Genomic DNA, 17,047 nt, shown 5'->3' on the forward strand with positions numbered 1-17,047 from the left:
TCATATTCACATTCTTTGTTTTACTGGTTCACATGGTCGTCTCACAGCCCCGAGCGCTGCATGCTGTCTTTGATAACAAACACCATGACGGCTTTAAGGCCTGCCAAGACTTGTTTTGGACAGCTTGGCCACATTCAGAGGTGTGGATGAATTCTTTTGAAAGCAATGCCCTGTAAAACCAGCTGGCCTAAACATTTTTCATGGTTTCATTTGGAATTTCAGAATACGCATTAATGGAATATTAATGTCAACAAGGGAAATAATGACATAGGTTCTACTTAAGTGATTACTTATCTATGTTTTGCTATTTTGGGGTCCTTATTTTTAGGCTGTAGAAGAAAAGGAATCTTTCAGTGTTGAAGTAAACTGATATTTTCACATCACCTTTGTGACCAATATTAGGGTTCTAAAATGCTAATCATTTAAACATTGATTCGATGTGTGTGACAGCCTTAAAAGCAACTACTGATACAATGTTTGATATTCAGACGTGTTCAAATTTCTATTCTTCCCACCACTACCTATTCAATGTAGAATAAAATGGCAAGAAAATATGAGCCATTTTAAAAGTCCTTGCTTTCAGCATTAGTTGGTCATAAAATGGGACCTATCAAAACTCAATCTGAGAGCGACATCGGTCACAACTGTAGACAAACATGCAAACTCCACATAATTATCTACACTACCCAAAAAGATTGTGATATTTGGCTTTCTGATGAACCTAAAATGCCCTTCTCTAAACTTTTCGATGCACATGTCCAAAGGTTTGTCTCAGTACTTTTTACACAACTTGCTTTTCTCTAACAAGGAGCCGAACAGCAAAATCCACAACAGGTGTTTGATCCTTTTACACAGTCCTCATCATCATGCTGTTTGCCATCATGAGACCAAGACGACGCCTAACAATTGATCAACAGTACATCGCCATTGCAAGGCTTCAAACAGGATGTTCTCAGCAGAAGAGGCCACTGAGCTCGGTATCATCAGCAGGTTGAAAAGAGAGAGAGACTGGAAGAGGAACAGAAAGACATAGAAGTGGATGCTCTGGTCACGTCCCACACTGATGACCACTTCATTGTGAACAGTGGCCTGTGGAACCATCAGCTTGGTCTGTGTGTTAGACGACCTGCAAAGGTACCTGACCACACCACCAGGCACATGAGCCATCATCCTGCATGAGCCAGGAAGGATTTACACCTGATGAGGGACCAGTGGACCTCAGTGCTGTTCTCTGATGAATCCAATGACGTTGAGCAGAAACTATGGCTGCTATCGGAGTTGGAGACATGAAGGTGATCGCTATGCAATAGCCACTGTGGTCACCAGAGGACCTCTGGGGGTGCTGGTGTTACAGTGTGGGCAGGTGTTTCGTGTCGATATAGAACTGCCCTACACTTTGTGAATGGTACAGTGACAAGCCCATACTACCTAAATAACATGATTAGTCCAGTCATGGTGCCCCTGCATGAACAACTCTGGTCAAATCTCATCTTCATGGACGACAGTGCTCCAGCTCATGGAGGTTGCATCATTAGGGGACGACTGCTGGAGACTGGGGAACCTCAAATAAAGCAACCTGAACTTTTTCCAGACCTGACTCACATGGAAAATCTCTGGAATCAGCTGAGTTGTCGTGTAGTAGAGGCTTGTAATTCTGTACCCCAAAACCTCAATGACCTGAGAGCCGCCGTTCAAGAAGTGAACTTATCGTCTGCCTCAGCAGACAATAAGTCAGCTTAGGGACAGCATGAGACGCATTTTCAAGCTGTAATCGATACTCAAGGGCGCATGAGAAGTTATATTGAGACACTGACTATTTTTATTGTGGCATGCTCACCACTGTTGTGAGCTTGGAAATCACCATTGCATGCTTCTACTTAAATGCCCTACTGTCATGAAATAATACCACTGGAGCATGACCTTTTTACATTTTCCATACATTTTGCCCAAAATATAAATATCCCTAAGTTTTTGTTAGTAGTGGAAATGATGCTTGTGTTTGTTTTGTGCTAGTAATTGTATAGTTAGAGGACTGTGATGCAAATAAGCAAGTGACCTCTGAATTTGCCTGTAAAGAAATACAAATTTTGATCAAAGAAACAAGTGTTCCGATAAACCCTCGGTTTGCTCCTTAGTGGTTCTCAAGTGTATCAAATGGTGACTTTGTTTTCAGTTTTTCACCTTTGAAGAGTTAATGGAAGCTTGGTAAGCGCTGCGTAATGAAGACCTGCACCTCTCTTTGACATAAAATAAAGCTTAAAAGAAGCCCATACTGTATATTCAGCTGCAACATGGTCAAGCTGGTGGAGGATTTAATATCACTGTGTTTTGGTTAGTTTTTTTTCCCCGTACCACAGTGATGGAATATGAACAGTATGTACAAACTAATCCTGAAATGATCCGATTTTGCTTTGTCTTTATTTTAGAACCAGGATATGATCTTTTAAACTCCTATATCTGTCTTTAGAGATGGAGGAATTTCAGCACTGTATCTCTGAAATAGCCTCGCTGCCTCGACTCAAGTGGATTCCTCAGTGGGTCACAGACGAACCACGAGATTTAGACCATTAGCACGAGATTTACAGCATTGGAGGCCCAAGGCACGTGCTGATATCACCTATATTTCCACATGTATAAATAGGCCGGAATAATTTCTCATTTCCCCCGAGGGAATACCTCATCCTGTCAAAGTAGCTGAGATGAACTTGAGCTTATCATACCAAATTTATATATAGAACAGGTCAGGCAGGTGTCTGTATTTAGGTTTTTTAGGTATTTCCAAACTGTACAGGGGCCTAACAATAATCTTAAATGTTTGTATATCACAACCAGCTTGAACATTGTCACTAATGCTCCTTTTACAACCTTTGAGTGGGATTGTGAAAGGGTGAACATCACAAGTTGATTTAATTCTCTGATTAAAATGCAAATACTCTGACACAAGGTCCGCCTGTCTACATCTCAGCATCATGCGGCTTAAAACATACTCTCACTGACACGCACACATTTTGCTGACACCTATTACAGTAACAGCGCTGTTATTTCCTTGTGACATCAGTAACACAAACTTGTCATGTGCATGTCTTGTGGAAATGGAGTGACGGGGGGGATTGTTATGACGCTCTAACAGGTGGTCGTGGACGAGAACACACAGGCCTGAACTCCCCGTGCTAAAAATGACAGCAGTATGCATGATGACTAAGAAAGCATGCAAGGTAAATCTGTTCATCCTGTTCAAACAAAAAGCAGACAGAGAACACTCCAGGTCTGTTCCCAACAATTTTATACAAATGGGCAGGTAATAGCACACATTCCCATATTTAACCAGGCTCCAAAGGTAAAGTCACAGTTCTTGTTAGGGCTGTAGGTGTGGCCTGTGCGGGTACATTCAAACGTGAACTCCTACACGTTTCAGGGGCAGGCAAGTGAACAACACAGGCTTTATTATTTCAAGCTGCTTTCAAGTAAAAAGAAATCCAGTCTAGACTGGATCAACCTGACCTCGTTATTCCACAGGGTGACTGGGTCACATGACTGGAGCGCATAGATCAGTGAAGCAAAGGTGCTGTGCAGTTAGTGGCATCGGTAACATATGAGTCTGTGCTGGCTGCGCCCTGAACATGACAGTAACACCAAGGTTGTCAAGGTCATGAACTGTAACACACACAGTCAACATTGTAGTATGACTTTGTCATCCTGCATGTGTACGTCAGTTAGAATGGGCTGCCGTGCTGGACAGCTTTTATCAACAGATCACAATCAGAGGATAGACGTGCAAACACAGCATCAGCATCGGCTGTTCAAACCTGTGGAAAACATTTACAGCTCAACAATAACTGGTTTTAACAAGTATTTGATCATTCCTTGATAAGCTTACCAAATCTTCCTAATGTTGAAAGAGACTTTTTCTCTTTCTTTCTTCCTGTCACGTGTGGACGTGTGTTTGAGAGAGAGCGAGTTGAGAGCGAATTGTTGATGAAAACAAACGTGTTTGCTTGTTTGTGTTTTTCTTTTTCCGACTGTGTTTTTGTATGATCCTTTTATGTGTTGTTAGTGGAGTTTAAACTTAGTTTGCTGGTGTTTTTGTGTGTTTTTCCGTGTCTCGTGGCCGGGATGGCGTCCTCCGAGACGTCTCCCGTGTCTCTCAGACATGGAGTTCGGTTGGTGCCGCAGCCCAGCTCCACCGTGGAGCAGGTGCTGCAGGTGGTCGGGGAGAAGGTTGGCTGTGAGAGCATCACCTACGCTTCCCGCATGAATAAGGCAGTGGAGATCTTTTTTAAGGACCCAAAGTTTGTGGCAATTTTGATCGAAAGTGGAGTCGTCATCAACGATGAGTTCATCCAGGTGTCCCCGCTGGCTGTACCGTCCACGCGGATCACCGTGTCCGGAGTTCCTCCGTTCGTTTCGAACGAGGCTCTGGAGCGAGAACTGAGGAGGTTCGGTAAGTTTGCGAGTGGTTTCCGTACTGTTGGTCTGGGCTGCAAGGACGCGAAACTGAAGCATGTCCAGTCTCTGCGGAGGCAGGTCTTCATGTTCCTGGACTCTCCGACTCAGACACTGGATGTGTCTTTCCGGGTGAAGCATGAGGAGGGTGTGTATATGGTGTATGCAAACTCTGGGAATTTTAAATGTTTTGAGTGTGGAGAGCTGGGCCACAAAATGATCGCCTGTCCGCGGCGGCAAAACGCTGCGAGAAACGGCAGCACTGACAGCGGAGAGCCGGGCGCTGAGGCAGCGCCGGCGGAATGCACGGGCGGATCCGCGGGCACCGCGGGCGCGCCTGGGGGCTCCGGGGTGGCGGGGGCCCCCGCGGCTCCGGGAGGTTCCGGGGCGGCGGGTCGCCCTGCCGGCCCCGCACCCGCCCCCGCGGGCGCGGGCGCGTGGGGTCCTCAAGGTTCTGCTCCTACTGACGCTGGTGTCTCCGAAGCTAAGTTGGTGCAGAATGAGAGAATGGCAGAGGTAGTGAAGGAGATAACGGTGGTGAGGGAAGAGGATGACAATAAAACTGACAGTGTGGAAAAAAATGAAGAACTAGAAAAGACTAAGGCTGGTACTGATGAACAGGTGACTGATGTACAGGTGAGGACTGATAAGGAGCAGTGTGTTGAGATGGCGGAGGCACTGCAGACCCTGAGTGGTCAGGCAGCAGAGCAGCAGGCTGCTCCAGAGGCTGGAGAACTGGACTCAGAGGAGGAGATTGACTGACACTACATCGCTTGTAGGCAGTGCATCTCAAAATGCTGATATTTATTCCATGGATGAAATCAATGAGTTCCTGGAGGATTCCTTTGGCCGGCCAGTTGATGTGGGGAGTTATTTCCCTAACGCAGAGAAGTTCATCCGGACGGTGAGCGCTCTTCAAAAATCGGTCAGCACAGAAGTACTGGATGAGAAAAAGCGCTATCGTCTAAGAAAACATGTTACTACAGTTAAAAGGTCTTTAAGGGGCCGCAAAAGGGCCAAAAAGATGAAATTATCGAAATAATTTGACAGTGATCATACTTCACGGGGTGTCTCTCTATCTGTTGATTCTCTTTGTCTATTCTTTGTCTTCCTCTCTTCCTTTGATGGCTTTGACGGTCGCCTCTCTAAATATGAATGGGGGTAGAAGTGCACACAAAAGGGGTTTGGTGATGGAGACAATCAGACAGAAAAAGATAGATGTAGTGTTTTTGCAGGAGACTCACAGTGACGCCCTGATGGAAACAGACTGGGGTTTGTGGTGGAAAGGCCAGCATGTAATGAGCCATGGCTCTAATCTTAGTGCTGGAGTTGCCATCTGTTTTTCTCCTAATCTTAATGTTCAGATTTTATCAAGTTCAGAAATAGAAAACGGCAGAATTTTAGTAGTCACAGCGAAAATTCATAATCTCAGTTTTTGCCTCATTAATGTGTATGCACCAAATGGTGGTGCAGAGCGTCTGGCTCTTTTTAAGAAATTGAAGGCCGTAGTAGAAAACGTTAGTCGTGGTGAGATTGTAGTGATGGGAGGAGACTGGAACTGTTGTCCGGATGACAGTGTGGACAGGACAGGAACAGAACCCCACCTTCAATCCTCCCGTTTCCTCTCTCAGTTGGTGACGGAGGCTGACCTGGTGGATGTGTGGAGGAATAAACACTCTGATATACAATTCACATGGGTCAAGGTAGTGGATGGTCAAATCAGCGCAGCCAGGCTGGATAGATTTTATATGTCGGCCTCTTTTGTCACTCGTGTTGCAAACTGCCACATTGTCCCTGTTGGTTTTACGGATCACCACTTAGTTTTAGCAGAGCTGTTTTTATCTGGCAATGGAAAATCAGGCTCTTTTTGGCATTTTAATGTTAAACTTTTAAATGATCTAAATTTCTGTGAGAATTTTAACTGGTTCTGGCAGTACTGGGCATCACAAAAAGGGTGTTTTTCTTCCCTCAGTCAGTGGTGGGAGGTGGGGAAGGGCCAGATCAGAAGCTTCTGCCAGCAGTACACCTCCTTCTCCACAGCTAGGATTCGGAGGGCTGTTGAAGAGTTGGAAGCAGAAATCAGTGGTCTGCAGAATGGTCCTGATTCCGACGCTGGTTTGCTGCTCTCCAAGCAGCACCAGCTGAAGGCTTTTCTTCAGGAGAGGGCAAAAGGAGCCTTGGTCCGAGCCGGGCTCAGAACGCTAAGGGACATGGATGCTCCTACCTCCTTCTTCTTTACTTTGGAGAGATCGGAGGCTCAGCGGAGGCAGATGGTGTGTCTCCGGCTGCCGGATGGGCGGCTGACCTCTGACCCAGCTGAGATGAGGAGGCATGCTGTGGCCTTCTACAAAGACCTGTTTGGAGCGGAGGACTGTGATGGGGATGCTGCTGCTGAGCTGCTGCAAGATCTTCCCCAGCTGAGTCCAGAGGACCGTCTCGTCCTGAGCTCAGACCTCTCTTTGGAGGAACTGAGTGCTGCCGTGTCACAGATGGCCTCTGGGAAGTCTCCAGGCCTTGATGGACTCCCCCCAGAGTTCTATAAACATTTCTGGAGCCTGCTCGGAGGTGACCTGTTGGACATTTATAGAGACTCTTTCAAGAATGGGACCCTTCCTGCTTCCTGTCGTCGTGCGGTGATCTCCCTGCTGCCTAAGAAGGGGGACGTGACCCTACTGAAAAACTGGAGACCTGTCGCTCTTTTATGCACAGACTATAAAATATTATCTAAAGCTCTGTCAAACAAACTAAAAGTTTTTATTGACCTTTTAATTGACAGAGAACAATCTTACTGTGTCCCCGACAGGTCAATACATGATAATTTGTTTTTAATGAGAGACATTTTTGAGTGCTGTAAACTGTATAACCTGAACACTGCCATTATTTCTATTGACCAAGAGAAGGCCTTTGATCGTGTTGATCACTCTTTTTTGTTTTCGACACTGCAGGCTTTTGGTGTTGGAAAAACGTTTGTGTCATGGATTAAGTTGTTGTACAGTCAGGCGTCATGTGTGGTTAAGGTGGGGGGAGGGCTGAGCTGTCCTGTAGCTGTCCGTAGAGGCATCCGGCAGGGTTGTCCTATATCAGGCCAGCTGTACAGTATGGCTATTGAGCCACTACTGCGCAGACTGAGGAACCGGCTGACGGGTCTGTGTTTGCCAACACGAGCTGCTGAGTCCAAGGTGGTTGTGTTGGCTTACGCGGACGACATAAATGTTTTTGTTGAGGGACAAAAGGACGTGCTGGCATTGCAGGACAGTTTAGCACTGTATGAGAAAGCCTCTCCAGCCAGGGTGAACTGGGAGAAAAGTGAGGCGTGTTTGGTGGGAAGCTGGAGTCCTGAGGACACTCCTGACCTCCCTGGACGTCTCAAGTGGGGGACCACAGGCATAAAAGCCTTGGGTCTGTGGTTGGGAAATGAGGACAGAGAGAAGCAGAACTGGGAGGGGGTGCTGGATCAGGTGCGGGCCAGGTTGTCTAAATGGAAATGGGTGCTACCACAGCTGTCCTACAGGGGACGAACTCTTATAACCAACAATCTCGTCGCCTCGGCTCTGTGGCACAAACTCAAAGTCCTGGTCCCTCCACCAGGCCTCCTGGAAAGAGTGCAGAGAGTTCTGGTGGACTTTTTTTGGTCTGGCCGGCACTGGGTGCGAGCGTCGGTCCTGTATCTCCCTTTGGCAGAGGGGGGGCAGGGCCTCATAGACACCATCTCCAGAACTGTGGCCTTCAGACTACAGGCTTTACAGAGACTGCTTTATGGCTCTTCTGTCTGGACGCCACTTGCACAGCTGCTACTCAGGAAGGCTGGGAGACTCGGACTGGACAAACAATTATTTCTGACACAAACATCTCAGGGTGACCTGTCGGGGCTGACTCCTTTCTACACATCAATGATGGAGGAATGGAGGACACTGGACATCTCCCGTCCGGACGCCAAGCCTGGGCTGTGGGTCTTTGAAGAACCTCTGCTCCACAACTGCCTGATCTCCACTGCGGCCTTCTCCTCAGCCACTTTGAGAAGCCAGCTCACTGACGCAGGGATCACAAAGGTGGGCCATCTAGCTCGAACAGACACACAGCAGCTAACAGAGATGATGGGGATCCGGTCCAGCAGAGTGGTCCAGCGTCTGGTGGAAGAGGTGTGGCAGTCGCTTCCTGCTCCTCTTCGCTCCTTTGCGCAGGATAAATATCATGCAGACCAGTGGAGTAGAGGAGAGGATTATGTTTTCCCCTCCCTGAAGGTTCGTCCTGCTGTGGGAGAATGGGAGGAGGAGGATGGGAAACTACAGACTATTAAAACACCAAGACTGGGCCTCTTCCAATCCTGCCCTGGGAAGGAGTTGTACAGCAGCTGTGTGAAGGTCCTGAATCTGCAGTCGCTGGCTGGAGTGAGGGAGTCGAGGTGGACTGGTTTGTTTGGTGGTGATTCGTCCCCTAAAGGGAGCTGGCGGGTCCTGTACAAACCCCCCGTGGAAAAGCGGATGGGTGACCTCCAGTGGAGGGTAATACATGGAGCTGTAGCTACGAACAGATACAGAGCCCACCTTGATCCAAGCACTGGGGAGAACTGCTCTGTTTGTTCAGAGCCGGAAACCTTAGAACATCTAGTGGTGTCCTAACCCAGGCTGACTGGCCTTTACAGGCTTCTACGAAGGCTGGTGGAGGCTCTGGGAGAGGTTTTTTCTGTCCCCCTTTTTATTTTTGGTCCCAAGTACACAAAACAAAAAAAGGTAACATTGGTCTTATTGAATTTTATCTTTGCATGTGCAAAACTTGGGATTTGGCGAAGCAGGAGGAACCAGGTTTCAGGTGACGGTTTTACTGATCCTCTGCATGTTTTTAAAGGTCTGATCGCAGCTCGCCTGAGAGTGGAACACAGTTTTTATAAACTCACAAAGAATGTGACTGGTTTTATTTCAGTGTGGGGAATCAGGCAGGTCCTGTGCTCCCTTGGTGAGGGGGACTGTCTTATCGTGAACTTTTAATATTGTATGTGATCTTGTGTTGACTTTATAGCTGATTACAGTGTGTGACCTGTTTGTGGTTCCACACTGTTTGTTCTCTTTTGTGAGGAGGATAAACATGTAAATTATTGATTTTTTGTGTTTTTTGAATAAAGGGTTTTTCAAGTCAAGTCTTTCTTTCTTTCTTTCTTTCTTTCTTTCTTTCATTCTTATTTTCTTTCCCAACACAACTTGTTTTAGCTATAAAATGTGAAAGGTATTTGACCCTGGTTGCAAGATAAGGTTTTAAATTTATGGAATGGATAAATAGGTCTGTCTGACTTTGGTTCTGTATCCACGTGCCTGTCAGTGCATCAGAAGACATTTAGTTTATTATCTATATGAGAAAGCACTCCTTAAACTACTTCTCAGCTTTCAGCGACAGTTATGGAAACTATATGGTACATGCAGTGAAGTTGAAATTCTTGGAATATTTGTACAGTTGCAGCTTTATTAATGGACAAATAGATTGTGGTCTTTATGTATATGAAATTTTCACAACAGTTACACTTAGGAAGTTGGCACTTACACCTATTTTTTCATTCTTATGTGTCTCAATTACAGTTTCAAAGTGTTCAGTTCAAAACATATATGTTGATAATGTAATCATAAGTCTTGTATTTATTTTGCTGTCTCATGGGACCATACATTCATCTTCTTTAGTGGGTGCTTTCTCCAGACAAAGGTTGTAGTATACTGAAGATTGTCCAAGGTACCACTGGAGGAACTGCACTGTTACATAGTCACATTCATCCCTACGGGTAATCTAGGGTGAGCAGCTCACCTCAAATGTTTTATTTTGGGGTTTATTGGTCAGACTATGGGAGAAAACCTAGAGGGAACCCATGAAAGCATGGGGAGAACATGCAATCTTACATAGAAAATATACCACCCACAATCAATCCAGGGTTTATCTGACTTTAAAAGGAGCGCGATAACCACAACTCCATTTGGTGGACCTTGTTTTCAAACGTCAGCAATAGAATTTTGACTTGTATTTCAGTCAAGTAGAGGACACAGCAAAAATGGTATAAGAACCTCGAAATACATGGAATGCAATCACAAACCAGTCCTCACTGCTGTTGTGAGATTTGCAAATTCAGGAGAAATTTATTGTTTAAATCCAATTACTGTGATTCACGGGGGCCTGCCATCTAACAGTGGAGGAATGACTCCCATCTTAAAGCTTACCACCTTCACCTGTACCCTGTGACTATGTCCAACGACTTTCACACACACTTACACACTCCTCTACTTATGTATCCAACACTCACTCATACATTTATATACACTCAGATGACTGAAAGGCTTGGAGTGTTTGCCAGGGTGTGTGGGTATATTTAGCGGGGGCTCTTGTAATGTTTGTACAGAAGCAGATACAAGAGATTTTATATATTTTGACCTCTTGTTATCCTCTGTGTGCTGGTTGTTTCTGTCACCCTGGGCTAAAAGCTGCATGCCACTGGTGTGTCTGCCCGTCTACACAGCCAGAATGCTGGAGGATGAATGGAACAAAACAAAGGCAAAGGTGAACCCTCACCTCCTTCTGTGCTTGCTTACAACAATCTATCCAGCCAGAGAACATAGAGGCTATAAATGAATCATAAATGTGTTTGACCTCTGGTTTGAGAAGAAGAAGAAAATCAACAGTTTGAATATCAGAATAAGAAAGAAATTCTGAAATCCTAATCGTAACTACGAAAACAACAACAAAAACAGTCCAGAACAATTTGTCAAGCATTTAGAGTTTAGCTTTGAGTTAATAGTCAACACATCTAGAGTACGTGCAGGCACATGCAGAACACACAGTTGTGTGCGTATGTAGGTGCGTGTGTATGGAAAGAAAAAGGGGGAGATCAGATAGTAGACTGAGTCTGTTCAGTGGTTAAGAGTATTGGGTCATGTCTGATCCTAAAACAGAGCTGCCTGTGAGGCTGGAGAGAAAACACTGAAGATGTGAATAAACATGTGCCAATTTCAACATATAGATCATGATCCACTGGGTGCAGCCAAAAAGTGAGCACTTTCCCTTCCTTTATTTTTATAACTCTTGTTATAAAAAGTTGAACTCTTTGTTCCCCGGTGTTTCTTTAAACAAAAATTTAAATACAAATTTAAAATACAGTATATAGTAGAAATATATAGTAGAAATTAACAAACTTATGAGACCCAGTCAATTTTATATGTTAGGGCCCCAATTTCCAGGAATTGACCAATGCTTAATGTCATAAAGATGCCAGGTAATATATCAAACAATCACCATGCTGAGAAATCAGATTAAACAGGAGACTATTCAACTTTATCTGACTTTGATCCACAGCTTCAAATTAGAAGTGTTTATAAGATGAACCTTTCACAAAGTAAGTGTCGAGTGCCCAATAGTCTGAATGGGCCTGTTAGTCAGCGAGGAGCCACTGCTGCCATCTTGTGTTGAAAAGGGTGGTTGGTTGGATCAGCTCCTGCAAACCAACGACTACTGCTTGGAAAGAACAAGGAGATCTCAATCAGCCTTTATTGAAAAAAAGAAGACAAGCAGACAATCACTCCTCAAGCTTGTACTTAAAAAAAAAATCACTCTTGAGAACTTTTTCCTCCCTCGACACTGGTCTCTAAATCAAGACGTTAAAAGGGTATTTTCTGATATATTCAAGCAATTATACTTTCCCTGTCACTTTATTCTCTCAAAACCAACATGATCACAATATTGATTAATATCAATAGATTGCACATGGAAATACAAATGAAAAATCCACAATGGTAATTATGCTGTTGATGTAAAATGTTTTGCACTGTATTATAACAAACTCAGCCATCCATCTACTTTTACTTTTATTCCGCATGGAGGCGCAATGACACAGTAAAGGGCAAAGCACATCTCGACATCCCAAACATGGCATCACATGACTGAAATGTGTAATTTGCGGGAGAGTTTTGACCAAATTTCAACAAGCAATTTTGGAAGTTCTGTAAATACTGGAAAAATATTATCATTATATGCCATATAAAAACACTACTAATGTCCTCCGTGTTGTTACACTTTGCCAGGAGACGAAAAGGTATAAGTGATGAGGAATACACTCTTGAATAAAAGCCAGTGTAACGTAACAGGTGGGTGGGTTGGTGGACTCTTAAACCAAACCCTCTGGTTTTGAAGCTGTGCATAACTGTGTGACGAAGGCAAAAGTATGCACCTAAAAAAAAGAAAAAAAAACATGTCAAACTGAAATATTTATCTTCGATGTCTCAGTTGAGGAGGTCTTCGGACAGGGACACACTGAGCCATGGACAAGCTTGTTTTAGTGGTCTTGTCTCTGCTTGTCCTGGTGTGTTTAAGTACCGGTCAACACCATTTACGCGCGCCTGTTGGGCCGTGGAGACACCGGATTAAATGGGAGAATAACGGCCAGGTGTACAGTTTACTGAGCACCGGGACTCAATATCGTTTACCTGTGCAGACCACGAGGCGCACTCAGCTCCGACTGACAACGAAAAACAATTTTAATCAGCCTCCCGCTGCGCTCAACAGCCCCTCCAGGAACAGATACGGAACCATTGAAGGTGCAGCCGGGAGACGCGCTCCAAACAACCCGGTGGACTCATCGGTTCTTGGTGTCGACGCGGATCAGTATTTAATTGCTTCTGGACGGCCTGGGCAGTCCCTACGGAACCAGGAGTCCACCGGGCAAGTTGTTGAGTACAAATCAGAACAAGCACCGTCAAATAGCAGCACTTTAACTCCCACCCAGGAGTTTTCAGGCAGCGGGGTCCCCCGAGGGGGCAGGAGTACTCCTGGGGAGAATGCTGGCGCACAACCGGCTGGATCTCCAAGCCTTTCGAACGGAGGAGGAGGCAGAATAGGCTCCGACAGCTCAGATTCACCTGCTTCGCAGGTGACCGTGACTGACGAAGGGGGGAATGCACGGCGTGTCCCCCAGCGGATCGGTTCAGAGGACGCTCACGGCGCGCAAAGAGCGCATTCGCTGGCCAGAGTGGCACCAGAGGCAAACGCAGCCCTAACCAATAACGCCGTCGAAGTTCATTTTCCTCGCAGAAGGCCAGATACCACAAGTAACACGGACGCGGGTGACCCAAGAGATCCCCACAGTATCCATCACAGGAACTCGGTTTTCTATAATGTTTACCCACCGGACGGCAGGAACAGGATCAGCGCGCGCCCTCCTCCAGGAGCCGGTTATGGCACCAGGTTCTTCCACAACGGTGAGGCCTATAGAGAAGACAGAGATAGCAAAGTGTGCAATAAGATACACACACACACACACACACACACACATATATATATATATATATATATATATATATATAAATAAGAAGGCTACACTACAACCCATCATGTCGCTCATCTGAATGGTTAACACACCATAGATCACACCTCATGCAGGTGAAGAACTGCTCCATGATCATTTTCACCTTCAAGAATTAAATCTAATTTGTTTTAACTGCACATCTTAATGCATTTTTAATGAGAAATGTTAGTTAATGTGGGCCTTTGATATAAGTAATGTCTCCTGTATGAGAGCCTCTGAGCAAAATTCTAATTAATTGGTTCACTGATGCTAGCCAGCAGTGGTTTACAAATTACCTCGGCAAATTATGACAGTGCAGGTGTTCAAAGATCTCCATTAATGATTCAGTCACGGTAGATAAATTGTGTCTCTAAAGTAGCCTCTATGTGATATTAGTGGTTTAATTGCAGATATCAAACTGATGTGTTAACCAGTTGTGCTTTTGGCTGTTGAGAGCCTTATAATAGAAATATATGAATAACTAAAGAAACTAAATAATTGCAGATAATTTCCTTGTGTGTATTTAATAAAGTATATTATTTAACATTATTTTCTTGCCACAAGTGTAAATCACTCATTTATGTAAAAGCTGGTGAATGGAATCCTTTCTTTCAGCTGAATTCAACCACATTCCACTCATTCAATATTATGAACTTTCTTTCCTGCAGGCCTCCCAGACTTGGTTCCTGACCCTTACTACATCCAGGCAGCCTCCTACATACAGAGAGTTCAGATGTATGCGCTTCGCTGCGCTGCGGAAGAGAACTGCCTGTCCAGGTGCTGCTTTATTTGATATTATACTGCATTGATATGCCAGTCAAGTCACCACGAGCAAATACAATTGATTAGAAACCAAATGAATTCAGACTCACTCTCAGTTACCTGATAGTTTGCTAAGCAGCTCCTCGCTATCTGATTATTAGAATGGATAGGTTCAGGCACCAACAGTACCAGGGGCATACAAGTGTAAATTAGGAAAGAGAAACACTTTCATTGGGATTCCTTTGACTCTGCCACATCGGGATGTGTGTTGGCTTTTATCCAATTTGGACACTGAGTGACAGAGCGATTGGGCAAAAACCTGGCAGATGCCTGAGATTTTCTCTTCTGATCTCAGCAGCCACTTTGCCAAGTAAAATAAACCTGAAATGGGAGGCAAAGGATTCCTGAGGTGAATTCAAAAACTATTGAGGCAAGACCAAAAACCACCTCGATTGTAAATCACTATGATGTCTTCCGGTCAGTGAGCTGGAGAAGGAGTTTAGTGCGCAATGAAGTGAATATGAGAGTGTGGGGGGTAAAGTGTGATGTAAAGACACAAAAGGTGATACAAGTCAGCTGTGAACTTGCCGGATATTAGTCATTTTTACTCATTGGGAAAATACTGCAGGGTGTTAATCTGCACTGCTTTCCTGTTTCCTTTTTGGTTTAGGTCTGCGTACCATCCCAGTGTGAGAGATCTTGACTACAGGGTACTTCTGCGGTTCCCACAGCGAGTGAAGAACCAGGGAACAGCAGATTTTCTCCCAGTGAAACCCAGACATGAATGGGAATGGCACAGCTGTCACCAGTGAGTCCACTGCCATACCATACATGTGCAGAAAGTTTCAGTCTAGTCCATGTGCAGTAATGTGTGGACATGCCAGCATCTAATTATGTCTGGAAATCTTAAATTATGTCTTCCAAGTAAGTTATGTCATGGGAATGCAAAATTACAGAGAATATCTCTATTTATGATAGCCATACCCCTACAGAAAGTAGAAAAGGTATGCAAGCCAAAAATATACTTCTCAAATAGATGTAAATACAAAGTTTAATAAACTTCATCTGAGATGTCATTCAGTAAAACGTAACTATCTATTTTACTTTGCAGCTAGTTCAGTTTCTGCAGTGCAGTAAAATGAGTGGTTGACAGGAATATGAAGCAGTGTGAGATATTATACCATATTGATACATTTTCCTGTTTTGGCCATGAAACCCAAAATATGAGTTCAATATCACAACAAAAATTGCATTTGCAGTAAAGCTGTCTGTGTGTGTGTGTCCGTGCTTGTGTGCGTGCGTGTGTGTGTTTCCAGGCATTACCACAGTATGGAGGCCTTCAGTAACTACGACTTGCTGGATGTCTCCACTGGACGGAAAGTTGCTGAGGGACATAAAGCCAGTTTCTGTCTGGAGGACACGTCATGTGACCCTGGAGTACGAAGACGCTTTGCCTGCACAGCTCACACACAGGTACATCATTTGATCCTTTATATTTGGTTCCTTGTTTCTTGTTGTCATTCAGTTCTTTAAACAATGTAGCTTGATTGAGTTTTTGTGTGAGTACCTTGAACTTGGAGTTTTCCCAGGGACTCGGTCCTGGTTGCTATGATACATATCACGCCAACATTGACTGCCAGTGGATCGACATCACTGATGTGCCCCCTGGAAACTACATACTCAAGGTGGGATTGCAGAACTCACCCATGAACATCTTAACATAAATAATATTTTACTTCACTGCAGCACTTTCTTTTAATTAACTGGAATCATATCGGGCAAGAATGCCTCATAAATCAGCATTTTGCATTCCAGGTGACAGTAAACCCCTCTCAGCTGGTTCAGGAGTCGGATTTCTCCAACAATGAGGTCAGGTGTGACATCAGATACACAGGAAGCTACGTCCAGGCAAGAAACTGCAATATCATTGTGTAAGTGACGATCGCAGTCTTCTTAACGTTTACATCTAACGTGAAGTAAAAACTTTAATATGCAACATTTGTATTTTGTTTCACAGGAGCTCACCTGACTAAAGACACTTTGTTGAGACTTTTTCTTATTAAGAAATATTCATCTATTATCCTTCTGTTGCTCTTAATGTCCAGCTGCTGCTGCCCTGAGCAGATATTCAAGCTGTTTGCTACTAAATAAATGACTCTTTGTATTTATGTCATTTCATACGTTAAGGGTCTAGTGTGACAATGATGCTACTTTATTTATATGACAATAGGTTTTTAAAGGATTTTGAAGCAATGGAAGGCTGTTTGCTGTATGTTTATGTGTGAATGCACTAACAAAAGTAAAACCAATTACTCTCATACATGTTTCTTGTAGTACTGTGTGTATGATCTGCTGCATTTATTATGGTGATTATTCACGATTTGTAGTCCTTCTCCTTCACCAGAAGGAACTGTTTTGAATGTTAAAATTATTGTGTTAATATATTTTATAATAAAGTTCATACAATAGTAATATTGAGCACTGAGGTGTTTTTCTGTTTTGGATAACGAATTGAATGTACATGTATGTGTATGC

The 17,047-nt window shown here is 44.2% G+C and overlaps 1 protein-coding gene across 1 annotated transcript; it reads left to right on the forward strand.

Moving 5' to 3' along the window:
* Nucleotides 1-12,727: 12,727 nt before the first annotated feature.
* On the forward strand, nt 12,728-16,447 carry loxl5a (lysyl oxidase-like 5a; the record flags this gene model as incomplete). Its single annotated transcript, XM_080473090.1, has 6 exons — nt 12,728-13,664; nt 14,419-14,527; nt 15,183-15,320; nt 15,829-15,985; nt 16,102-16,197; nt 16,328-16,447. 6 exons carry the CDS (start codon nt 12,728-12,730, stop codon nt 16,445-16,447), a joined length of 1,557 nt encoding a protein of 518 aa, XP_080329216.1.
* Nucleotides 16,448-17,047: the final 600 nt, after the last annotated feature.

The sequence above is a fragment of the Lipophrys pholis genome (genome assembly GCF_963383615.2).
Source record: "Lipophrys pholis genome assembly, chromosome: 10".
NCBI classification, from domain to species: domain Eukaryota; kingdom Metazoa; phylum Chordata; class Actinopteri; order Blenniiformes; family Blenniidae; genus Lipophrys; species Lipophrys pholis.